This window comes from Arctopsyche grandis, chromosome 6 (genome assembly GCF_051622035.1).
Source record: "Arctopsyche grandis isolate Sample6627 chromosome 6, ASM5162203v2, whole genome shotgun sequence".
Lineage (NCBI taxonomy): Eukaryota > Metazoa > Arthropoda > Insecta > Trichoptera > Hydropsychidae > Arctopsyche > Arctopsyche grandis.
Window position 1 is genome coordinate 2,760,410 of NC_135360.1, and position 24,591 is coordinate 2,785,000.

The window sequence follows — 24,591 nt, forward strand, 5'->3', positions numbered from 1 at the left end:
AGCATTTTAAACAATCTACGAATGCAAAAAGTATCGTTGTATTAGTGGCGATGGTAAGCCAATTTTGTATGGAATGAGATTAGTTTAAAACTGTCAAATTATGATTGAAGGATGACGTTCGGACGATGCTTTATGTACAAAAAGTTGTTCACTATTGTCGATAACTATTTTCAACCATGTTTATTGCTCTCTTGCTTTGTACGGTAATGGAAAGGTCTATTGTTATTTAACGAGCACCAGGCCAACATCCAAGTCTAATTATTAGAGGCCGGAATCTGAAGGGGCTGTTTATTGTTCAAAGATTGTATATAATGCATTGTTAAAGGTTTGCCGAACCTTTTTTACGAAGCATTTACAACAATTGAACAATAGGCGGCACGTTTCCGGCCCCTTCAGATTCCGACCTCTACTAATTATGATAGAGATAGACGTACTCGTGACTGTCGAGAAAATCGAATAAGTTTTTCGATTTCGGCTTAGGTTTGAATCCGCGACTAGTGAACCGGTCAGCAATCAGCTGTGACTTTTACATTTTCAAATAGCTTCCACGATTTCGAACCCAATATCCTGGCCGGATATTCGCACGTTTTGTGTCAATATACAATGCATACAAAACCGCAAGGATCGGCTCACATAACTCATAGTCTTTTGTGACAATTTCCGATATTTGTTTGCTCGTTTCCTGCAATTGTGTTGTAATGATTTTAATTTTAATTGCGTCATACTCACTTGTTATATTTTACCTCATGGAGGCGTATTTTAAAATATGCCCGCTGTTTTTTACTTTTTACTTTTTAACGACGTAAATGTTTTTATCTCCTTATTCAATAGTTTTGAAAAGTTTTAATTTAGCGTCAAATTTTTGTTAACTAGGGGACTTTAAGCACACTCTCATTGTGTATTCGAAATTATTGGCTTAACCCGTTGTATTGTATAATTAAATCTAACAAACAATTGAGTTAGAGTCCCGCCGTCCGAACCCATATTATATCCACCCTCGCATTTTGAACAATATCCGGTAAAATATTGAATATTCTGTACATAAACATATGTACATACATACACATAAAACGTTAAATGAAAATTGCTTTTAATTTGTTTTTTTTTCTATATGTTGTAGATAGCCCCGGCTCTGCATGGCATATATTTATATTAGTAAACTATTATAAACTAGTGGTTTTACTCGGCTTCGCTCGGTATTTGTCATATAAACCGCTTAAACATGACTAATCTAATAGTAAACATTTTATTTTATATAAATTTATTTGAATACTCATTTGTTTTTGTTATTAAATTGGCTGTCACGAACAAACAAACATATATACTGTCTCTTTCGAAATTATATGTATACCAGAATCTGGCGCCTGCGTCCCCGGAGTCTGCGCCCCCAGAGCCTTCGCCCCTGGCGCCTGCGCCCCCTACGGCTTTGAATCCTTTGAATCGAAAAAAAATCGAATCGGCGTCTATGAATCGAAAAAAAAACTACGAACCAACGAAGGTTACATATATATATGAAAAGTCTCTTTCTAAATTATATATTAGATAAATGTATGTACATATGTATACGTAAAAATAGTCTCAAAAACGATTACCAAAACAAATAACGATTACCAAAACATTTAATTTCGCCCAATTCTGGCCAAAAAATCTAATGAAATGGGTCTCAATTTAAGGAATAATCATCTATGGAGTAAAATTTACCAAATCTATATACATAGTGCGCCGCTGGTTAGGTTAACCAATTTTGGTTAAATAAATAATTCTATCCCAACATAACATATGGGCTCTCTTCGAGCTACCGAGGGGTTGCGGCGCGTCACAGATGTTTGAAGAAGGGCACTTGCCTCACTTTGAGGCCATTCTCAGGATGAGAGTGGCCTCCCTTCGTCGTCGTGCATTTGCATTCTCATTTCCTCTCTTCTCTGTACTTTCGCTGGACAGAGCTGCTGCACCGATTGCCATAAATTGAGTTTCTTATTATTATCATTATATTTATTTATTTTATCATTAATTTGTATCTATATATTATTTATATGGACGATGAAGATTGCACTATTCTCCCTATCGCTTGGAATAAAAAGTTATTATTATAGTATATAATAATTGTCTAATGCGTGCGTGCGTGTGAATGTCCGTTAACATGCTCCGTCTCTCTTTCTTCCCTTGGAATCCTATATCGGGGAAAGAGAAGCGTCATAGTGTGGGTTTTGCGCATGCCACGTCGTTCACATTTATAATATTTGAAATTTAATTTTTTTAAATTTCAAATATTATAAATTTTTTTAAATTTATTTTTTTGTTATTGTTCTTTTGATCCGAATTGCGATATTTTACAAGTATGTGCACACAAGCCACTAGTTATATACAATCGCGAAATACGGAATATCTGGCATTCGAATTCTTGTTAGCGTGATAGTTCGCATGTGTGTCTCTTGTTGGGTGGGATTTTTGATTGTCGTATTCCGTATACTTGATTTTCATGGCGTGTGCGAGATCGTCATGTGCGAAATTGTCGCCGAACAGGAAATAAAATATTTACCATACAATTTGAATTAATTAAATTTACGAGGCATTATTTAAATAAATATATTGTTAAATCTACCTGACCCCATTATTCATTCATTAATATAAATTTTTAAAATAACTGAACTAACATGAATTTGAATTGCATAAAAGTTAAGCTCGTCCTTTGAAATATTAGTGTATAATGAAGTTATCTCTCACTTTGACAGTCGTTGTATGTAGTGTTTTTATCGCACGACGGGGCATAGATATTCCAGGAAAGATCGAGCGACGTCGCGTTGGAATCGGATCTTTATCCGAAACTGATCTGTACTGATCTGACATATGTATGTATATATGTACACGCAGGGCCGCCGAGAGGGGGGGGGGACTGGGGTTAGAGTTCCAGGGCCCGGACTACTTGAGGGGCCTCGTTTTGGGACGTTCGACTGATCGATATTGATATTTTATATTGTTCTACATAAAAATACATATATTTCTTTAATGCGAAATGTTTATTATTATTTTTCTAATAGTTCTGATAGATTTTTCGTATATTAAAAATATATTTATAAGATTTTTATTTTTGGTTTATCAAAAGGTATGGAATTATTTTTCCAGGGCCCGGGATTCCTGTAATTGCAAATACACGTTTAGATTGTATCTTCCAAGCTGTGCAAGTTTGAGAAGCCCTATTCGATGAAATTTATGACGTTGTGTTTAATTTCACGCATACATTCTCTGGGCGTGTAATTATTATGGAAAATTTTATGGACAACCGACTACTGGCTTTCCTGGTGTTTACACGACAAGCGTTAATTTGCACAACCAGTTTCGGGCACACCGATTTGCACAAACACGTCGTCACAATCGACGATGCTATCAAAACTTTTGTCTTCCTCAGTCGCTTACCGAACGTGCATAATTTGAGAAATTACATAATTGGCAATTGTGTCCAACTCTAATGTTCGTTTTGACGTGGAACTGTCTATTTGTGGGCTTAAATCGATATTATTTCATTTTTTCTTAAGGTAAGAGTTACAGAAAGCCCAAATTCATCATGTACATATTACTGCTTCGTATAGTGCTTTTTATGTATGCTGTTTTCAATCTTCAATTCATTTTGTGTACAGAAAAGTACATACATATAAACATATACGGGTTTTTGTTTACATTTGCGTCATTGGTCGCCTAGGTAACGGTGCGGAATTTGTGGGGCGCTAAATTACCAAATGAGTCTTCTCAAGTTGAGACGCATTTTAATGAATATTTAGGCCTCAAAAAGTGTACATATGTAGTAAAAATAATTTCATCCAAATCATTGACCATAAAGTTCACGAGAAAATGGGTAAGGTTGCCAATGTTTTGGGACCGTTTCAATGAAAATCAGATGAATTTATTTATTTATTTATATAATTTTAGCTATTTAGCTAATTTAAAAATACATTCTTAATTACTTAACTCATTACTCATCACTTTTATATATACTAAATTTATATGCACTCTGTTTCACAGAGGTGTCTCCTCGCACCTCGCAAGAATGCAATGAATTGGCAAACTCTGATAGGAAACGATCGACCTGGAGTCACAAATCCAAGGTCTGGCTAGCAGATTAACCAGTGGGATTTGAACCCGTGACCACTTTGTTCAAAGCACGCCAACCACTAGTCTGGTGGTTATTATAAACCACTGCCTGTTATTATAAATCTGTTTTATGAATTTCTCAGCTCAGAAGGGTACGTGCGTCATTTTGAGGCCATTCTCAGGATTCAAGTGGCCTCCCTACGCTATCGTGTCTCTGTATCGTAAAATTATGTATTTTCTTGTTGCCGTGCTGACCGCCTAAAAATTAACTGTCAATTGATTAATTCATTGTTATTATTATTTAATATTATTATTGTCATTATTATTATATCGTCATATTATTACAAAAATGATAATACAAATAATTATAAAATATATTAATATATCAGTATTATATCATCAGATTATATTTATTTAATTTGTATTATCTATATATTTTTTATATGATCGATAGATACTGGACTATTCTGGGATATCGGAATAATTTAATGGAATATTATTTTTATATTTAGTTCTGCGTTTAAACACAGCGAACAAATCCACTTTTTTCTCTTCGATTTTGGGATGCTGAATGAAAACAGCTTTGCTCATGAGTTCTTGTGGCATCAGTTCTGGGTCTCATGATTATTTTTCTTTAATTAGTCCCCATAGGGTGACGTGTTAAATCGGGGTGTAGATAGAATATATATTCGGGGTGAACCCTCACCGTTGCGAGGTCCTCCCTCTCTCCCGGCCGCGGATCAATAAAACAGGGACGCCCTCCCCCTCTCTGAGATGAGCGGGGGTGGTTGGAGCTCGGGATGTGGGAGGGAGGGGTAAAATCCCCGTTTTTCGGGGGAATGTCTGCTCTTCTCTCTTGCGACGGTCTTCACAAACAGAATAGTTTGTCCGAGCGGAAGTGAAACAATGTCAGAATCAACCCTCAAGAGCTTAGTCCTGTGCCGAATCCTCCCTCCCCCCTCTTTGGCGATGTATGCTGTCTCTTTTCACCAAAAACATAAAATTTACACGCATTCTCGAATAACTGCTTTTGATTTACTCGCATATGTCTAAAATATCTTCGCTTTACGACCTTTCAAATTCGAGAACGTTTCATATTTCGACCGTGAAACTTCTCACATTTTTATTCAGTATTGTTATAAACCACAGTAACTGACTAATATGGGCTGCGGGGCTGCAGCCCTCCTAGTATATAGTACACATGCGTGCTAGTTTTGCCGTCCATACGAGCTACGGGGTTGCAGCCCTTCCAGTATAGTCCAGCATAGCTTTTTTATTTGTTCACCGGTATAGTCAACGAGCTACTACAGTCCGATTCAGCACGAGCCACCCACAATGGTGCTTTTATTCATTACCAATCTCTAGCTGTATTGTACCATTAATTATATTAAATCTTCTGGATCCTATCTCACGATGTTCCAGAAAAAGTTGACAAGCTAATTTTCACACTAAGCTTTTGCTGAGTGGAGGTACGACAAATATGATACTATAATCGTTGGCAATTTCGATTTTTAAGTTAATAAATAAAATAATCCCTTGACATCTTGTGTCTAGTAATTGATAGCAATATATTAAATTGCCGTGATTTGGATTATTTTAATGCAAGTGGCCAACGATTATACATATCTAGTGTGTCCCTCATTGACACTTTGTTGCATTTGTACTGTTCTTAGTAAAACAGTTTGGAAAAATATACATTGATGTACATACGTACGACATAAAATTATCTGCCACATCACGAATGGTGGGGGTCACAATTTAATCTTCAACCAAATGTTTTTTTGATAACAATGCTATCATTATGAAGAAGTGAAAGTATTTTTAAAACGGTCACTATCTGAAGTAGATGTTATCTGTATCACAGTAGATACATACATACATCTAAAGAATGATCATTTGGTGCCTCAAAATAGGTTCATATTCGAATACTCTGAAAATACTGCTGTCGTTTATAAGCGTGGAGTCTACGACCTTGAATATGTGCAAGTGAATCGGTGCAAAAGAGCGTAAGTCGCATAGAAGAATTGCAAGTGGGAGGGATGGGGTGCTGTGGGGGCGCTCGATAGTGGGCTGCGCCCCCGGCGAGCGTACTCGCCGGTCAGCTGTTGAGGGCGCTGCGCCACGTGCGCCTCCGCCCCCCCAAACCCCCACATCTCCCCCTCCACGGGCATCTGAATGAACCGATCCCCACACCCTTCGTGGCGTCGACTCATCGTATTCACCAGTTACCACATTTTGTGAGAGATCTCTCTCTCTCTGTAGTCTGTATACTGCAACAGAAACATTAAATGCAGATAAAAAATCTCTATCGGCGGCCAAACCTCACAAAATGGCAAAGTTTCAAAGCGGTCGGAAGAGTGTAAGAAGTTTGTCCATACTAACGGACGAAGTAAAGCTAATATAAACCTTGTAAAAACACAATAAAATACACAGTAACATCATAGTTAGCCAGGGTATAATTATTTGCTTCTTGAGCTCAAACAATACACAAACACAGTTGTGTAACTACAAAAAATTAAAAGCTACCAAAGGGCCCCTATTTTATTTTTCAATGAAATAAATTAACTAGCAAATGTCCTTTCTAGCCTATATGTAAGTTTAAAAATTTTACGATCGCATATTTTAAAGACATTTTCTGAACTTCTTCTTGCTAACATTGCAAGTATGCCAAGTTAGAACTTTTTATACATACTTTTGACTGTTTTCAGTTAGCGTGAATGTATTTTTTTATTGTATTATATTATTGTATTTATTAATATTTGGAGATTTGAGGGCGACCAGACCAATGCATGCAGGTAGATGGGACATGCCACACCCGTCAACTTATTTGTCGCACACATTTCCATACATTTTTTCGTGTCGGGCGACTAGTCGGCCGACAAAATTGCACGGTGCGGCCCGGCCCTAAGGGTCGGGCGGGCCTTCGGTTTCGAAAATAATTGAATATTTATTATGCAATACGAATAGAAACGGGCCTTTAATTACATAAAATAGTTGAAAACGGTTTTTATTTGACCATTAACATAGGGTTGCCATAATTGTCGGATCATAGACGGGGACGCCCCCCCCCCCCTCCTCAATAAAAATAATTTATTATATTTTTTGATAATTTAATTATAAGAAATTGAATCACGTTTAATTTTATTTTATTTTACTCATTCTCTCTTGTCTTCACTCTTCCCCAACTTCTTGAACTTGATCTTCATTGCTCTTCGTTGCCCAATCATACTTTTCTGTCTTTTTCGCTTTTTGAAGGAGTTCCTTTTTCCCTTTTACATAATTATAAAATTCGATGCATGGAATTTTATAATTGAAAACTCACTGAATTATGCTTTCTACTGTGTCAATTGAAAGCTTATTTGCTTAAAGCGTTCATCTGTCCACTGAGTATTAATTAATGAAAATACACGCTCAACGTGTGCATTATGTGCTGGGATAGCGTACAGGTATTGGCACAATTTCAGTAGGTTAGTTTTTCTTTCTTTTTCTTTATTATTTTTAAAAAAACATTCTTCACAAATATAGCCACTAGCCGTGTGTTACCATTGTACAAACCCACTTAATTATATATTATCGGAAAGATATATTTTTAAATAATATATATGGAAAACTGGGACAAATATCCTTCTGAAGAGGACACTGGGATGCAAGCCTCAAAACGGGGACATGTCCCCGTAAACTGGGACGTATGGCAACCCTACATTAACAGGCATTTTTATTTCTCATGTAACAGCACTTTTTATGGTCGAACATGATGTTTGACGTAAAATTAAAAGATGGATATATTCAAACGGAGATATTCATGTGTATGAAATGTAAATTCACTAAGGGATAATATCTGCATATGCTATATTAGGGGGAGAAAGTGGGTATGAAAAGATTGGCTCGAAGACGTGCACACGAGCCAGCCCCTCGATCTTGATAAGGAGTAAGCGGTGATGTTCGTTGATCGATCGGCAAGAAGTTAACTGAAAATAAACGCGCGATGCGTATCGCATCACAGCATCCCTTTCACTTCACCCTCAGACAAAATCCCCTGCGACGCAGCGAGCTAATGCCAGTGGAAGAGGGTGTGTTTTAGGGTGTTTGTTTCCGTTGCTCAAGCGGATGCACATCAACGACCGAGATCGGCCAACTGTCAAACGGTCAACTTTTAAAAGGAGCCAATTTGCTCAACTAACTAAGTATCGGCTCAAAAGTCACAACATTGAAAAATCATTATTATTAATAGAAATGCTTTCATATCAAGCATTTTGCCAGAGAACCCAAGGTGGGCTCTGATGAAAAGATTTTTAGTCGGGTTTATGACTACGAAATTCGTCGCTTTCGTCGGGAGACTAAATAAATAAATCTCAATTTTCAGCAATATTTTATCAAACAAAAAAAAAATTGTTCAATAGAACATCACATAAAAAAATCACAATGGTAAGAACACACTCAAAAGTACGGCATGGCACGCCAAGCTGCGATAGTGTCTTCATGCCATTGTTATTATTATTGATCTTATTATTTCGACAAGTTTCTCCTACATTTCTTCAAATATGAGAAACACCGTTATCGATCACCGTCATGTCAATACAAAGTTAAGTATTAGCGAAAACACTCCATGGGATGAGTTTTGCCAAGGATCGCGATGGCATTGATTAAGCGTGCTAGTGGTTTTTTTTTACTTATGCAAAACTATGTGTATCTGCACGTACATAAAGGCTCATTGTTAAAAATGTATTAAGCTTGTAATATTTCAATATACGTTTAATTTTTTAACTAGATCTGCTGGTTGGTTTTGGGGAAAAAACCAAAGTGGAAAAGGTTAAACAATATTTTGAGTCCTTGAAAGAAAGCGACCACTTTAAATAGCATTAACCAATCGATTGTATCTTGTTGGAACAAAAGGCTTTAGATACTGCCGATGTATATCATCAGATACTTTGCTAATATCTGAAAAACCGCCACGGAAGATTAATTGAAACTTGTATGCGCCTTGAGTACGTACATGTACGAGTATATTGCTGATATTAATATTATATACAAAGCTAAAGCCGATATGGAAACGCTGATGATAATTTTAGAACCAAGTCCCAAATATATCCCATATATCCGAAGTCTAACTTTTAAGGCATCAAATTTATAGGTATATATGTATGTATAATACGGTAAGTAATAATACTATAAACACCATAATAATATAGACTAACTCGTGTAGCAATCACGGACTTCGCCCGGCGTTACTCAGACGGATAAAACATCCAAAGAACTCCAAACCTTTCATAAACAAACACATTTGGTCGGAATTGCTCAGGCTTTTGTGTATGATTGACCTTCAATCCAGAGCTCCGAGCTCTCAGCCAAATTGGTCCAAGTTGGAGTACTCTTAGGGCCGGGCCGCACCGTGCAACTTTGTCGGCCGACTAGTTGCGCGACACGAAAAAATGTATGGAAATGTGTGCGACAAACAAGTTGACGGGTGTGGCATGTCCCATCAAACCTGCATGCATTGGTCTGGTCGCCCTCAACCAAGTCGCTCGCAAGTCGCACGGTGCGGCCCGGCCCTAAGATAGTTTACCAAATTAGGTAGCTCTGAACCTGGCAAAAGGATGATAAAGAAAATGAATCATTTTATATAAGTTTACAAAGGTCACAACCTGAACATTTTGATCTCTGCAAGGAGATCAAACAAAATTCCAAGTTGGGAATGCGATTGAGCCCACTTATCACATTCCCATTGATATAAAAAGAACAATACGCGTCAAAGTGAAATTGTTCTATGGCGATAAATTCTCAGAAAAGCATTACGAGTTGTTGTGAGTGTAGTGCGTCAAACTGTGACTCAACCCAAGAGTTTATGAATCGCAATGCTCCAAAGTGCATATCCGCTGAAGATCCAGATGCGTTCGCCAGATACTGCAGTTTTTGCTAAGCGATGTCTTCACATTTAGCAATTTATCGTCTGATGCACTTGCTGCTGGGTGCTTTTACTCGTTTTCGTGTATTTGCTGGGTTGTGGCCAGACAGTCAATGTCCTGAGGCTACCAAGCGGCCTCGGAAGGTCGCCGCTTGGGCCTGTGGTCCCAATCTCCTTGTGACTCATCACGTTCGAAACCTCACACCTCGTGATCTCACCGCGCAGCATCCGGATGATGGTGTCTTATGTAAGTTCCCCGTGCAAAAATGTGAACACGTTATTTAAATATGTAATTGTTCGAGGCGGCGAATGTGCAACTCGCGATTGGCGAAAAAGAAAGTTGCGAGTCGACGAAACTCTAGAAGGGCGAAGTGAAACTTCGAAGGTCTCTCGAGAGAGTTCGTTCGTGCGCGATTAAAACTATCGACATTCTGTATGTCTTAGGATTTTATATGAACGTGGTGGAAATAAAAAGGCGATTCTTAACCTTTTTCGTGCTATGTATCCCTGTATCAGCTTACGAACTCCTCAGATTTGCTTGTATCGTATAAAAAATTAAAGGCGAAATCACACAGGAAAAAACGGCACGTCGTGTGCTTGGCTCCCCGCTGTGGGGATTCTCCTACATTTCTTCAAATATGGGATACACCGTTATCGACCACTGTCAAAAACACTCCAGGGGATGATTTTGGAACGGTGTGTGCTGGGCGTGCCATGAATATGTGCTAGGCATGTCACATTTTTTTCGCATGTTTAAAAGTATCTAAAAAATAAACCAAGTGCCACGTTCCTTGCTGTGTGTTTTCGCCCTAAACTGTGTTATTTGATAAGGGGACATGAGTTTTTGTATCTACAAGTGTGGTTCTAATGGAATGCTAGATTAAAGTTTGAAGTTTGTTGAAATAAAGATTATACGTTTTTTTTCCAACCACTGATCACTAGAGGTCGGACCGGAAGCGTGCCGTTCTTTGTTTATTGTTCGTTGTGCATTGTTCATTTTTATGATGAACCTTTGTTAAAGGTTCGCCGAACCTTTTTTTATTGCACTCTGGCTTTGTGAATAGACCCAAAATGCCGTGATTCCTGGAAAAAGCACGCTCTCTATCCGCTCTTTACTGATCACATAGGATCACTGATCACATTTCCAACTACTAACCAATGGGTCCATGGACTTCTGGTTTATAACCTCTGTACTAGTAGGCATTGACCCTTTTCATTGTTTAATTTCAGAATTGCGTAGCCCGAGCGCTCTTCGACAACTTGGCAGAGTCTCCAGACGAGCTGGCCTTCAGACGAGGTGACCTTCTGACTGTCTTGGAGCAAAATACTGGAGGCAGTGAGGGTTGGTGGCTGTGCTCTTTGCGTGGAAGACAGGTAGCTTAAATTCGAAATTTCCCTTTTCTTCAATTAAAATTATTTTAACCAGAAGCATATATCAATGGTTATACTTTCAATTGTGTGGTCACGGGTTCTATCCCGTATACTGCCAGGTCGATCGTTTCCTATCAGAGTTTGCAAATTGATCTGATTTCATTGAAACGGTTTCAACAAATTGGCAACACTGGCTTAAAACCCTTTCGCAAAAATTCGAGCTATTCAGCATCTCGATTTTCGCTGATTAGAAAATGCTGCAAAAATTTGTCCATAGATGTCTCTGTGACTGTTAATCGTTTGATCACAGATGTCGTCTGTTAAACGATCCATCTGTTAAACGAGTGTGCATGATTGATTAAATCAATTAATACAACATTGTTTTAAAGGCCTACCCCTTCTACTCGATCGAATAGTACACGATTCTAGTGCGAGCTTTTCTTCGTATAGTGGGGGTGGGCCTTTATAAATAGAATGACCTGTGATATGAATATTTCTGTATTTTTCAGGGTATTTGTCCTGGAAATCGACTTCGACTATTGGCTGGCGTTTACGACACGGGTGGTGTGCCCCCGTCGCCCCCCTTGACACCGACGCCGAGCTGTGCCCCCAGTCCTGCGCCCCCATCTGCCCCTGGTCACCCCAACCATGCCAGACGGCGTTCTTGGAAGTTCCAGCCCACTAAGGTATTAAGAGTTTAGACTGACATAGTCCTAGAACAATACCAGGTACCCCTATGTGGGGGAGGAGAGGGGACGCGCCCCATCCCAATCGATACTGCAACCCCTAAACCTGACATTGTATCTAGAAACAAATGTAAACAAAGCCAACTTACATGCATATATATTTGCAATCTCAACATCTAACATACCCACAACTATCTATTGGGCAGGTTTTAAATATAATATACTAGCGATAGACCCGATGAAAATTTCATCGGATATATTATAAGTAAAAACTACCTACCTACATATAAACAATATAAAACAGCAATAGAAAAATTAATTTTCAATAGATGGCACTATTTTCCAAGAGGAAATATTAATAGCAAACAATATATATACAGGTTTTTTCTCGATTCTACGAATAAAAACTTACATATGTACATGCAGTCTCTTTCGAAATTATATACTAGATAAATCAAACCCGAGCTTTATTGGCTACTTTTCCAATAAAATCAATCGAAAAATAGTACCAAAACTGCATCAAATCGACAGCTGATTGTGAGACATAATTGTTAGTTAAATCTCATCTCATTTATAATTGTTTTTTTATTCTTTATATTTCCTCATGATGCCATTACGGGTTGCCTCTGAGCGACACCTGTGGTATTAAACTTGTACATAACATATACATGCATTTATAGATTATACATTTTATTGACACATTGGGGTTTACCTGTTGGGCCTTCCTGGTATATATTATATCTATGTAAAATAAAATAAAATCATATTCAAATAGTAAGATGGTTTTGCCAATTTGATGACGAGCCGTTGCAGCAATGAAATCAGATAAATTGGCATACTATGATAGGAAACACAAATAGAGTCACAAATATCCAAGTCTGACTAGAAGTACTACAGAAACACTTCCAGATAAATTCTTTTCAATCAAGGTCAACCCAGATCTTGAACCCGGGAACCTATCGGTTATTAGCATTAACGCAAGCACTATGCTATACAGCTGGCTAATTATATATTATTTAATAATAATTTAAAATATTTTGTTTAATAATTTACATTGTTTTATATGAATTGTTTACTTTGTGAGTTTGAAGTTTGAAAATATATGTAATAAATTTGTACCCATTACTTCAATAGTGAAAGCACATAGATATCCATATTGTTCAAGTCATTGTAATAATTATTAACGTAAAATATGTATTTCACAACTAACTTAACCCAATTTTCATTTAAAATAGATTCATAAACTTACAATGTAACTGAATGACATATTATTTCTGAATCGATATTTTTATTCATTACATTTATTTATATCCGACCGATAACCTTATAACCTTAATGGTGATAAACTTGACAAATATTGCATAAACCTGTAGTTGTACAATTATTATTTAAATTTTTATACAAAGTTTGCAAAAAAAATGTCAATACTACTATTGTTTCTGAACTTTCGACTGATTGTATTTAAAACTGTTCCAGGTTCAACTACCACATCGAGTTGGAGATGTGTACTTATATGAGCAGCCTCAATCCTTGTGCAGCGTTTCCCCTGGAGGCTGTCCACCTCATCTGCTAGAATCTGGGGATACGTACGACGTGCCGAGACCTCCAGTGCCCATCAACTATGACACTCCTCGTAACTGGTCTCGAGGATCGCCCATCACCAAAGACTCAAACGATTGGTACGACGTGCCCCGAACACCAGTCAACATCCTGCTCCATCAACAGCAGCTAACTCCGTCAAGCAGTGCCAGCTCGCTGACGATAGACTCCATGTCTTCAAGCAACCGGTCTTCCATAGCCAACATGCCTGACTACGACGTTCCCAAGTCGAGAGGCTATACGAATCAATTCCACTCACAGCAAAATAATCAAATCTATGATATACCGCCATCTAATCCACAACCTAAAGAGTTACCGATGGAGTGGGGCAAAGCTCTGGAGATGCTCGAAAGGCTGCAATGCGAAGCCACCAGTGCAATATCAAAACTTTTAGGTAATGGAATTTATATGAAAATATTCTTTGATGGGCTTAATATTAAGACTAATAATATAATGATCATTCCTTTCATAGTATCAAATTTTATACAAATAAACCTTTCTACCGAAAGGATTCCGAGACAATTTTATTATTACCAAAACCTCTAAATTTATAATATCAAATTTATTTTTCAGGTTTCGTCAGACCTGGATGGCGCAGTCACACTGCTCTATCACCAGAAATATTAGATGTACGGCTTGCAGCTTTGCGTCTACGTGCAGCACTTCACGACCTGGCCGAGTTCGCCGAAGGAAGCTTGGGCAACGCAGCTGGTGCTCACGACAAAAGTAATTTTAAAAAACACATCCACCATCTTCACAACGACCTTTACTCGAATACTAAAACAACACTCTGTACAATTTCAGGTTTAGTTATCAAATTACGACCACTCGTCAAAGCCCTACGAGACGCAGACCGATTAGTCAACGAAGTTACGATGAATTTAGACTCCATAAACTGGTCGGTGGATCAGTTGTGTCGGACCGACGATGCTGACGGTGTTATATCGTCTAATATTACTCCCGATAGCTTAGATCAACTCATAGCCTGTGCTCGAACATTAACCGAAGACGTTCGACAGACGACGTCGTTCATCCAAGGCAATTCCACTCTACTGTTCAAAAGAAATAAAGTCAATAACAATAGAGGGGAATGGGTGGAAGAGTATGACTACGTAAAATTGGAATCAAGGACGAGCGTCGACAAGAAACATTCGGAGATTCGTGACGAATTGCCGGTCGATTTGAAAAAGTCGTTCGATAAGGTAATAAGAGACGCCGATTCGAGTTCGGCTGATATTAAGTTAAAGCCATACAATTTAGGTGCTGATGATAAACAGCTTATTACATTCTACGCTGTACAGACGATCACGTACTTCAAATACTTGACTAACGCCATCGACGCTTTCTTGCAGACGGTGGAAAAGAATCAACCGCCTAAGATTTTCCTAGCCCACGGTAAATTTGTAGTTCTGAGTACGCACAGATTGGTCTATATGGGTGATACCGTTTATAAAAACATAGAAAACGACGACGTTAAAGCTAAAGTGTTGAAATGTTCCAACGCTCTGTCTGACGGACTGGCGATAACTGTCGTCAACACTAAAAATGCTGGTTTGCAATATCCAAGTGTTGCAGCCGTTCAGAGTATGGTCGACAGCGTTGTGGACATATCGCATTTGGCTAGGGATTTAAAACATTGTTTAATATTAGCCGCAAGTCAACCGTAATGCCATTGGATGGATTAGGTTAGGATTCTGTTAAAGTGTCGACACCAAATATATATGTAGTTGTTTCCTACTATGTTCGTCTCGAGTGCTCACTGCTATATTCAATTTCATTTATGACGACATTGTCGACTTTCAACGTACGGCATTGCAATTTTAGTATGGCAGTTAACTGCTTTATGTGCAACTTCATGGAAGTCCCTCGTACCTCCAGCTGACGCCTAAATGAGTTACATAGTTACATAAACTACGTATCGGTGACTCTTTCAGTCCTTATTTATGCATCTGGTATAATGTAATCTCGGTATCTGAGTCTACCACAAGCTCCTTGTTTCTCCAATGTTCTCGAGAAGAACATATAAGAATAATTGATTTATTATTGAGAATTGCTGAGGACCTTATGTATACTGAGGAATAACTTTATTTTCGATAACTCAATTTGAGGAATGGAGTTGATCTAAATAATCCGTATGATGACTGAGAGTCCAAACCAGGGAACGGTATCGCCATGTCAGTTTTCAGGCTTTTTGGGATTGCGTCGAGTATTACTTATAATGTTTCTTATGGACATTATAATTTAACAAAAAACTTGATATTGTGTAAATTTGGACCAAGAGTGAAAGCGAATGGTAAATGAAACAAAGTACATATGTAATATATAATACGTATGTATGTAAGCGTGGATAAAAATTTACAAATCATGCAACTATATATATTTTCTTCGAGTAGGTGTGTAGAATGAGCTTTGGGCATTCTTGATAAACGTTGGTCAAAGAATATAAACGTTATGTAGTGTATGTAGGTTGGTGCTGACCGCTGAAGCAAATTGTAAAACAGCTTTTAATAGTTGTCGTCTTCTTTTCTGTGCATAAGACCTTTTTCCAGTCACTTTTATCCGTATTATCAACTTCTCAGTGTATGTACAGTGTTTTTGTTTTAAAATTCGCCCTGGATAAAGGTGCACTTTTCTCCCCTTGTTGTCTATCCATTTATCCAATGTACATATAAGTTTTTTACAATTATCAATTCTTAATAGTTTTTGATGTGTACATATTTGTTTCCAACACATTTATACTTACTAATACGAACTACCTATTAACCTACATATGAATGTAGTACCTAAAAATACGAAGTGTGCAAAGATGTTTAGACGTCAACTCATTCAATATAAAGATATTCGTTTCTATGATACCAAAAGCATTCGTCTCCAACATGTTTATTAAGTTTCTGTTTATAGATGTCATCATCTTTCTTCCAATATTGTAAATATATTTTTTTTGTAATTTATACTCACATATGTTACATTACAGACTTTTTCGTGGTATTTCCTCCCCTAATATTTTATTCTTCATTTCCTCTTCGTTAATGGGGACAATAATTTCATCTGCTGAATTTGGAGCATACTCCCATTGAAGATTGAGGTTGTAAACAGTATTTACGAACTAGAAAAATATGTTATCGGAGACGATGCTGCTTAATAAATTCCTTAAAAACTTTTCGCGGTCAGAACCAGTGTAGATAGCTATTGTAAACAATGAGTAAATAGCATTAAGAATTATAACCGAAACATAAAACACCAATTTTTACATTGCTGCTTATAATTTATTATTTATTTATATTAATTTTACACTGTAAATTTGCTTATTGTGTCGTTGCTTATATTATTTGTGTGGAAATTTTTACTGCATCAGTGTTATTGGCTGTGATTAACTTATTTCTTTCTCATAAAAATTCACCAAGTTTATGTAGAAGATACCTGTTAATATATTTTGTACTGAATATATCACCTGCTCAAACTTTCAATAATATTTTGCTCAAGTTATTACGTGTATGTAAGTATATTGTAATAGCTATAACAAAAAAATATAATTGAAGAACTAATGTACATACATATAATAATCTCCAAAATGAGGTTTCATTTTCATTTTTATTATTACTGATCGAGCTCGAAAATACCCGATAAAATAGATTGAATCATTAGTTTTGTTTATATGAAAACGGAAATGCTTCAACGAGCCCTTTTAAGGGTACGATGTTGTTTGATATGCTTATTCATGCAAAATTCATCCATTTGTGCTTTTTCAGCCGTGGTGTGGTGTGGGACGATCAAAACTGTCATTTAAAACAATATTTATAAAACACTATTGTACCTTTTTCAGAAAGCTTTGTCCGACTGCCGAATTTTGTAAAAAGCCGTGTATTCCATCGTTGAAGTATATCGTTTATTTGCTTTTTATGCTTTTTGTACTCATAAGTTTGTTTTTGTTTTTTGTATCCATGTATGTTTTCATCAAAAAAATATCATTGGATACTTTGAAATATGTAAATACGTATATATACATATACGAATTGTATGTACTGATAAAATATACAATAATAATTGTCTTTTCAATATTAGATTTGTATATTATATGCTTTCTTATCAATGAATGATTTATATTATACATATGTAGATACATATGTACATTTATTTATAAAGTAATAAACATTCAAGTTGTTGAGTCTTCTATACCAAATTTAGGAAAGGATCAGCCTTATTTATAAAAAGAATAATAAATTGATAGAATCAACCATAAATTGAAGGCCTTATTTTTAGTTGTAAATAATAATAATATAAAGTAAATGTTCCTAGAAACTTATGACAGACCCAAAACAGACTTAACTAAAAAAAAAAAAAAACAAAACGAATGATTTAATATGCAATTTTGTTAGTTTTTAGATTGTATAATATAATATTAATATAGACATGTACGTGTACTTATTACAAAAGGTTTTGTAAATATAAATATATGTTATACATATGCATATTATTATATAATGTATTTATAGTTTATATATTTGTTGTGTTGATATAGTTATCATCAAAGAAAACTTTGTTTCACTGAAGATTAAAATGTTTGTTTTTTGCAAATTTTTATACAGAAAAATGTGTAATAATAAATCATGATTATTGTATGTAAAATAAATTTGTTTTTTTCCTTACATCTTTGTCGTTTTTTACATTTCATCATTACGACACAAAGGGTTATTGGTGTATTATAACTAGAGATAGGCTACATGTGGGGGCACTATTATCAATTTCATATAAAAACCATTAGTGTTCAAAGCAAGCAATTCCAGATTGTTGATATACGGAAGGCTTGCCATTCTAAAAGGTCAAAGAATTCGTCCCATAAATCCCTCACCCATAAAGCCCCCCCCCCCCCCCAACGAATACAGTCTAAGAGACCCTTTCGTCGGAGAACGAGAACTCTTGACTGTATGTACATAAAGGCTTACCATATCTGGAAAGCTTGTCCTCTTTCTCAACCTACAAATGAGAAAGGTGGCGATGATTGTGATTAGCAATGAGTCAAGTATAGCCAGTGGTGTCAAATTTGGAAACCCGTTGTTCCAAAATTGGGGTGAAACCACTGGTTGTCAGGCGTTCCGATGAATCGGGATTGTCACCAGTTTTTAAGTCTCGTGTCCCGGTGTCTCGAACAAACCTCTCGGGACGCCCGATGATGTCCCAGTTCACTACTTTTTAAATTCCTAAAGAAGTTTTTAACTCTGAATTAACATAAACTATAAACTAAAAGTCGATGTCTGGATCAGACAGTTTGGTATACACTGCAGTAATATTCAACAATGAACTATTTGTCTCTGTGTTATACTTTCTGGAGAACTACATATGTGTAGAAGGGAGACAAAAAATGTGTATCAGGCATCAATCAATTTATCTTGAATCGATAATTTTCTCACACTCAGACGCGGAATAGACACTGTCAAAAGATTTCTGTGATTTTGTTAATATTGAATATAAAAATCTACTCTCACAATCAAAAACTAGGTGGCTATCACTATTACCTGCAATAGAACGCACTCTAAAGCTATTTGAAGCATTAAAAGCCTTTTTTTAGCTGAAGAAAAAGCACCAAAAACCCTATTAAATTTTTTCACTAATCCTCTCAGTGAAGTCTATCTTTGGTTTCTTGATTGTAATTGTGACACTTTTCATTTACATATATTAAAAATAAAAGGGAAAAAAAATCGATTTTAGATATTCTTAATATTATCACTTCGATTGAAAATATATCTATAGAAAAGTTAAAGATCTGATTTTTTTTTGGAAGGGGGTGGGTGTCCCGGTTTGACTTTTTACTTTCACATCAAATAATTTAATATGTATAATATATATGTATGTCCCATTCCTATGATGGAGGGTTGTGTATTTTACTACATCTACTCCGATATGCATCCAACAAATTTAATTACTCATTTATATACACACTTTACGATAAACATAAAAGGTATTTTAATCATTAGCACGGATTATAGAAAGCTCTTGTATTTGATGCGAAATACAAATCAACTATTCACCGACTCGCTCATGTTTATTGTAAAAATTGTTAAATTGTCAGTACGTTTCATATTTTCATTTTATTAAGCATGTTTCGTAATTAAATTGGGCGAGTTTGTGATAATAATAGAAGCCACTAATAGAAGCCAGGAATAACAACAAGGAGCTAGGAGGAGCTCTTGTTACATCGCAGCGTCCGTATCAACATTGTATTTCGTATCTAAAGGTGTACGCCGTTGTACTGCGAACGATATACGTATTGTTGCGTTTACGTGATGGGCGATTGTTGTCGCATGTGGCGCGATCTTTTTTTCGATGCGATAAACCGTATCGAAAAGAGATTTGCTGCTTTGGAGTTGTTACTTCAAAGTTCAGCCTCAAGAGGTGATGCCCCTCATCTTTCTGTTTCCCCTGTTGCTAATGCAGCTACGGTGAACGGTCGCTCCAGTCAGAAGAAGAGGAAGAGGAAGGGACGCAAATCTGATGGTGCTACCAATCCTCCTTTTGTCCCCTCTGCACCTAGAGTCAATATGCGCCGCTTATCCCTGTCTCGGGACGGTGGAAAGTCTGTATCCGGACTTTTGGCTGCCACACCATCGAATAAGCAACTACCACTTCATCGGCGGAATTTTGAAGTTGGGACGGCTGTTTCCGGTAGTATCACTGCAGCTAGAAGACTCATCCACATTCATGTATGGAAGCTCTCCTTGGGTACTTCCTGCGATGCTGTACGAACTCATGTTCGAGCCATCTGTGGAGGCGTGGATGACATAGAGGTGTTATCACTAAAAGCACGTGGAGACTATGGATCTTTTAAGATCTCTGCCCCTGCTTCTGTGGCTGGCCTGCTTTTTTCTGCTGATTCTTGGCCTGCTGGGGTCCACTTCGGCAGATTTAGGGACTGGAGAAATAATACTAAGAGTAATATTAACTCTACTTCCACTACTAGTACCACTACCTCCTCTCCGTCTGTTTCTCAACTTAATCCATCGATTGCTGTATCTCCAAACGTTACGTTTGCTGATGTTTGTTCCGGAGCTGCTGGGAGCATGACACCAACTGTTAATACTCTTTCGACTACAAATGCTAAGAGTAGTGATACAACTATGTCTACTGTCGCATCATCGACTATTTCATCTGTTCCTCAGTGTCGTGATTCTAGAGTGACCGTATTGCCTTCTTCTTCTTCTTCCGTTTTATCTCCGCTGGCAAGTCTTGCGACTTCAAATCAGTCATTTCTTGTTCCAAAAAGACTCACGCGCCAGACTGAGAGATCGAAAAATAACAATCTACTACCAAAACGTACGCGGTCTCAGGACCAAGGTGGCCGCGTTTAATACGGCGATTTATTCTATTGTTGATGATTTGGTGGCGTTAACTGAAACATGGTTAACGCCATCATTTTTTAATTCGGAGTTCTTTGATTCTTCGTGGACAGTGCATCGTCGGGACAGAGAGCAACGACGTGGTGGGAGTGTTTTATTTGCTTCTCGTGTCTGGTTGCGGTCTGTCAGGTTGAAGAACTTTGAAACTCCTTCTGGCGAGGACTTATGGGTGAGAGTTGATTTTGTATTTGCGAGAGTTTTTATTTGTGTTGTTTACATTCCGCCCGCTGCGAAAGACGATGTATATGAGTTATTGTTTGCAAATATGATGAATGTACGTGATTTCATAAATGAACGTGACATATTATTAATAATGGGTGATTTTAATATGCCTAGTGCCAATATTCATGTCCGCAATAAATTTAATTTTGTAATTTCCTATTGCGACCTAGTACAGGTTGGTTCACCCATTAGTCCAAGTAAGCTTGATATTATGTTGGTGAATGAATCCAATGTGTCAGCAACGATGATCCTATGCCCAAAAGGAACTGCGATCATCCCTGAGGACCTATATCATGATGCATTACAAATTGAGCTTCTGTTTTTGTCTTCTGTGAGACCTGTTTCAGCTTGTTCATCTGTTGGGGTTCCTTCATCACGATGGAATTTTGCTCGCGTTGATTCTGAATTGGTTTATAATGAGGTTCGTTCTATGGACTGGCGCCAAATGTACCTCATGAATACTGGTGATGCTGTTGAATTTTTGTATAACACACTATATAATATTTTTGACAGTTATGTTCCTCGGTTCATCAGTTATCCTAATTTAGAACTACATCGTCGGGTTTTTCCACCGTGGTTTGGGTCCAAACTTATAACTGATGTTCGTGCAAAATGGTTGTCTCATAGAAGATGGAAACGTAGCCAATCATTTCGTGACTATGAGAAATTTCGGATTCTTAGGAAGATCGTGAAACGTGGTGTGAGTGAGCGTTATACCCTCTATCTCAAAGAGATGGAGAGTGCTATCGCAAGTAATCCTCACCACTTTTTCAGATTTATTAAGAGTAAGCATATTTCACATGGCCTTGAGCATTCGTTCTCATTTAATAATAAAAGTTGTGTCGGTCCTGAGATCGCTAAAGCTTTTGCTAGTTTTTTTTAGCTCTGTATTTGATCAGAGATCACCATCCCTTGATGCTAATTTGGCTTCCCAAATTGGTACTGAAGGTGTTGTTATAGACATTCCGCGGGTCTCGCTTGGAGATGTTAGGATAGCAATTTTGAAGCTGAAGGGGTCTGTTGGGCCTGACGGTGTGCCCCCTGACGTATTAAAGGCATGCTGTAATTCGCTCTTAGAGCCTCTTCAGTTTATTTTTAACCTTATTCTGGGTTCTGGTAATTATCCTGAAAAATAGAAATTATCTAGAGTCATTCCCATTCATAAAAGTGGCTCTAAAAATGAGGTTGAAAATTACAGACCTATTGCTATCATCTCGGCTATTCCCAAAATTTTCGATAATACCCTTCACCGTTTGATTCTTTTGCAGTTCAAAAGATTGTTGTGTGATGAGCAGCATGGTTTTTCACCATGTCGTTCCACTACCACTAATCTTGCCTGCTTTTCATATTATACCATGTCTAAAGTTGACCGTGGACAACAAGTTGATGTAGCCTACTTTGATTTTCGAAAAGCATTTGATCTTGTCAACAATGACGCTCTTATGATCAGATTAGCTGAAGTGGGCTTTTCTCCACGTCTTCTTAAACTCTTTGCTTCTTATCTTAGTGATAGGAAGCAATTTGTTAGATATGGTATTTATGAATCTCCTTCATTTTTTACGCGATCTGGTGTAACTCAGGGGTCCACCTTAAGCCCTTTACTATTTACAATAGTCATTAATAACCTCCCAAAAGTACTACGCAATGCTTCATGTCTCTTGTTTGCTGACGACGTTGAACTATTCTTTGCTGTTAAGGATGAGAGGCAAGCCTCTCTCCTTCAAGCTGATATTAACGCTGTTTTAGAGTTCAGTTCCAGTTTAGGGCTTGAACTGAATACTAGTAAATGTGCTATTATGAGTTATGGACGTGCAAATTCGCTCTATTGTCACGGATATTCCATTGGATCCGTATTGTTGAAGCGCGTGGAATCAATGGTCGACTTGGGTATCACTTTTGATCCTCAATTCACCTTTCACAACCACATCAAGACAATCGCTGACGTTTCCTTTCGTCGACTTGGATTTGTCTTGAGATATGCTAGATTATTCTCCAACCCCTTTTCTTCTCGCTTGCTTTTCAACTCGCTTGTTAGAAGTAAGCTAGAGTATAATGCAATTGTGTGGAATCCGCATGAAGCAAACTACTCTCTTATTATAGAAAAAGTGCAAAAAGCATTTCTTCGTTTTCTTTATAAGAAAGAGTATGGGTACTACCCATATCTCTATCCTACTCCTTTCCTTTTGGGCATGCTTGGGTATAATTACCTTGAACTTCGGAGAAACTTCTCGTTAATTCGTTTCGTTCTCCAGCTATTGCGTGGTAATACGTCATGCCCGTTGTTGCTGGAACAGTTGGGACTTTATGTCCCTAATAATTATGTGCGTGGTAGACATCATCATTTAATGGTTGTACCTGCTGCTCGCACAGTTCTTTTTCGAATGGCTCCTATTCCAAGAGCTATTCGACTTCTCAATGAAATCGTTGCTGCTGTCCCTGAATGTGATATTTTCCACCTTGGGGAGCGTAGATTATCGGATGTTATCTTAACATATTTATCTGGTAACCTGCGCTCATCATTACTTTCTTAATTTGAATGTGATGAATGTGTGGAATCTTAATCTACTCTCTTCCATTTGGGCCTCGCTGTGATTTTATTTTTTATTCATATTTTGTTTTATTTTATTTTATTTTTTCTTTCTCCTTTGTACATTTTTATATACTATTTTTTTAATTTTGCTCAGTGTAAACAAAGAATGGGATTTATGGATTTTATTTTTAATTTTTACACTTTTGCTATTTTTTTTTCTCTCTGAATGATGTATTATTTTCCTTTTGTTACTTTTTTTTTATTATTTTATTTTACCATGTTTTCTGCTTTTGCTTTTTTCCTTTATTTACAGTTTACTTGTTTTTATATCATGTTTTTATATCTTTTTCAAATGTAGGCCATTGTGGCGCATTAGGTTCTTCCTGTAATGCCACAATGGTCCAAAACTATTAAATAAATAAATAAATAAATAATGTAATTGAAAATAAGTTTATAATACGTTAATATAAAGAATTCAAAAAATATTGATTGCGTTTCATTTATTCAATTATTTCACTTATTGATAAAATAGCGATTATATTTTAGGACCGGGATATTTATTATAACTTAAAACCAGGGCAGTCGTTTTAAAATTTACCGACTCCGACTATGACTTTGACCTGATGCTTCGACCCCGACTCCGAATTAACGATTTTAGGAAGATCAAATATTCTTGCGAACGTATAAAGTTGTCAGTAATAAAAATAATAGTGATTTTCAAAATATAAAAATTAAAGGAATTAAGGAAAATCACTAAAAATTTACATGTAAAAGTTTTCATAGCGTAAAAATGTATAGCTCGTG

General features: G+C 37.0%; 2 protein-coding genes and 1 long non-coding RNA gene across 4 annotated transcripts in view; 1 reads left to right on the plus strand and 2 right to left on the minus strand.

The window, feature by feature from the left end:
- p130CAS (Serine_rich_CAS and FAT-like_CAS_C domain-containing protein p130CAS) overlaps nucleotides 1-17,962 on the plus strand; it is a 62,227-nt gene extending 44,265 nt beyond the window's left edge. Inside the window, exons 2-6 of the mRNA XM_077433326.1 lie at nucleotides 11,219-11,362; nucleotides 11,869-12,045; nucleotides 13,522-14,038; nucleotides 14,218-14,370; nucleotides 14,449-17,962. Coding sequence (XP_077289452.1) covers nucleotides 11,219-11,362; nucleotides 11,869-12,045; nucleotides 13,522-14,038; nucleotides 14,218-14,370; nucleotides 14,449-15,311 — 1,854 coding nt within the window. The 3' untranslated portion in view covers nucleotides 15,312-17,962. The remainder of the gene's footprint in view (nucleotides 1-11,218; nucleotides 11,363-11,868; nucleotides 12,046-13,521; nucleotides 14,039-14,217; nucleotides 14,371-14,448) is intronic.
- The window catches only part of LOC143913567 (uncharacterized), a 781,442-nt gene that overhangs the window by 362,656 nt on the left and 394,195 nt on the right, over nucleotides 1-24,591 (minus strand). The window lies entirely within an intron of this gene.
- LOC143913589 (uncharacterized) overlaps nucleotides 1-24,591 on the minus strand; it is a 459,558-nt gene that overhangs the window by 160,430 nt on the left and 274,537 nt on the right. The window lies entirely within an intron of this gene.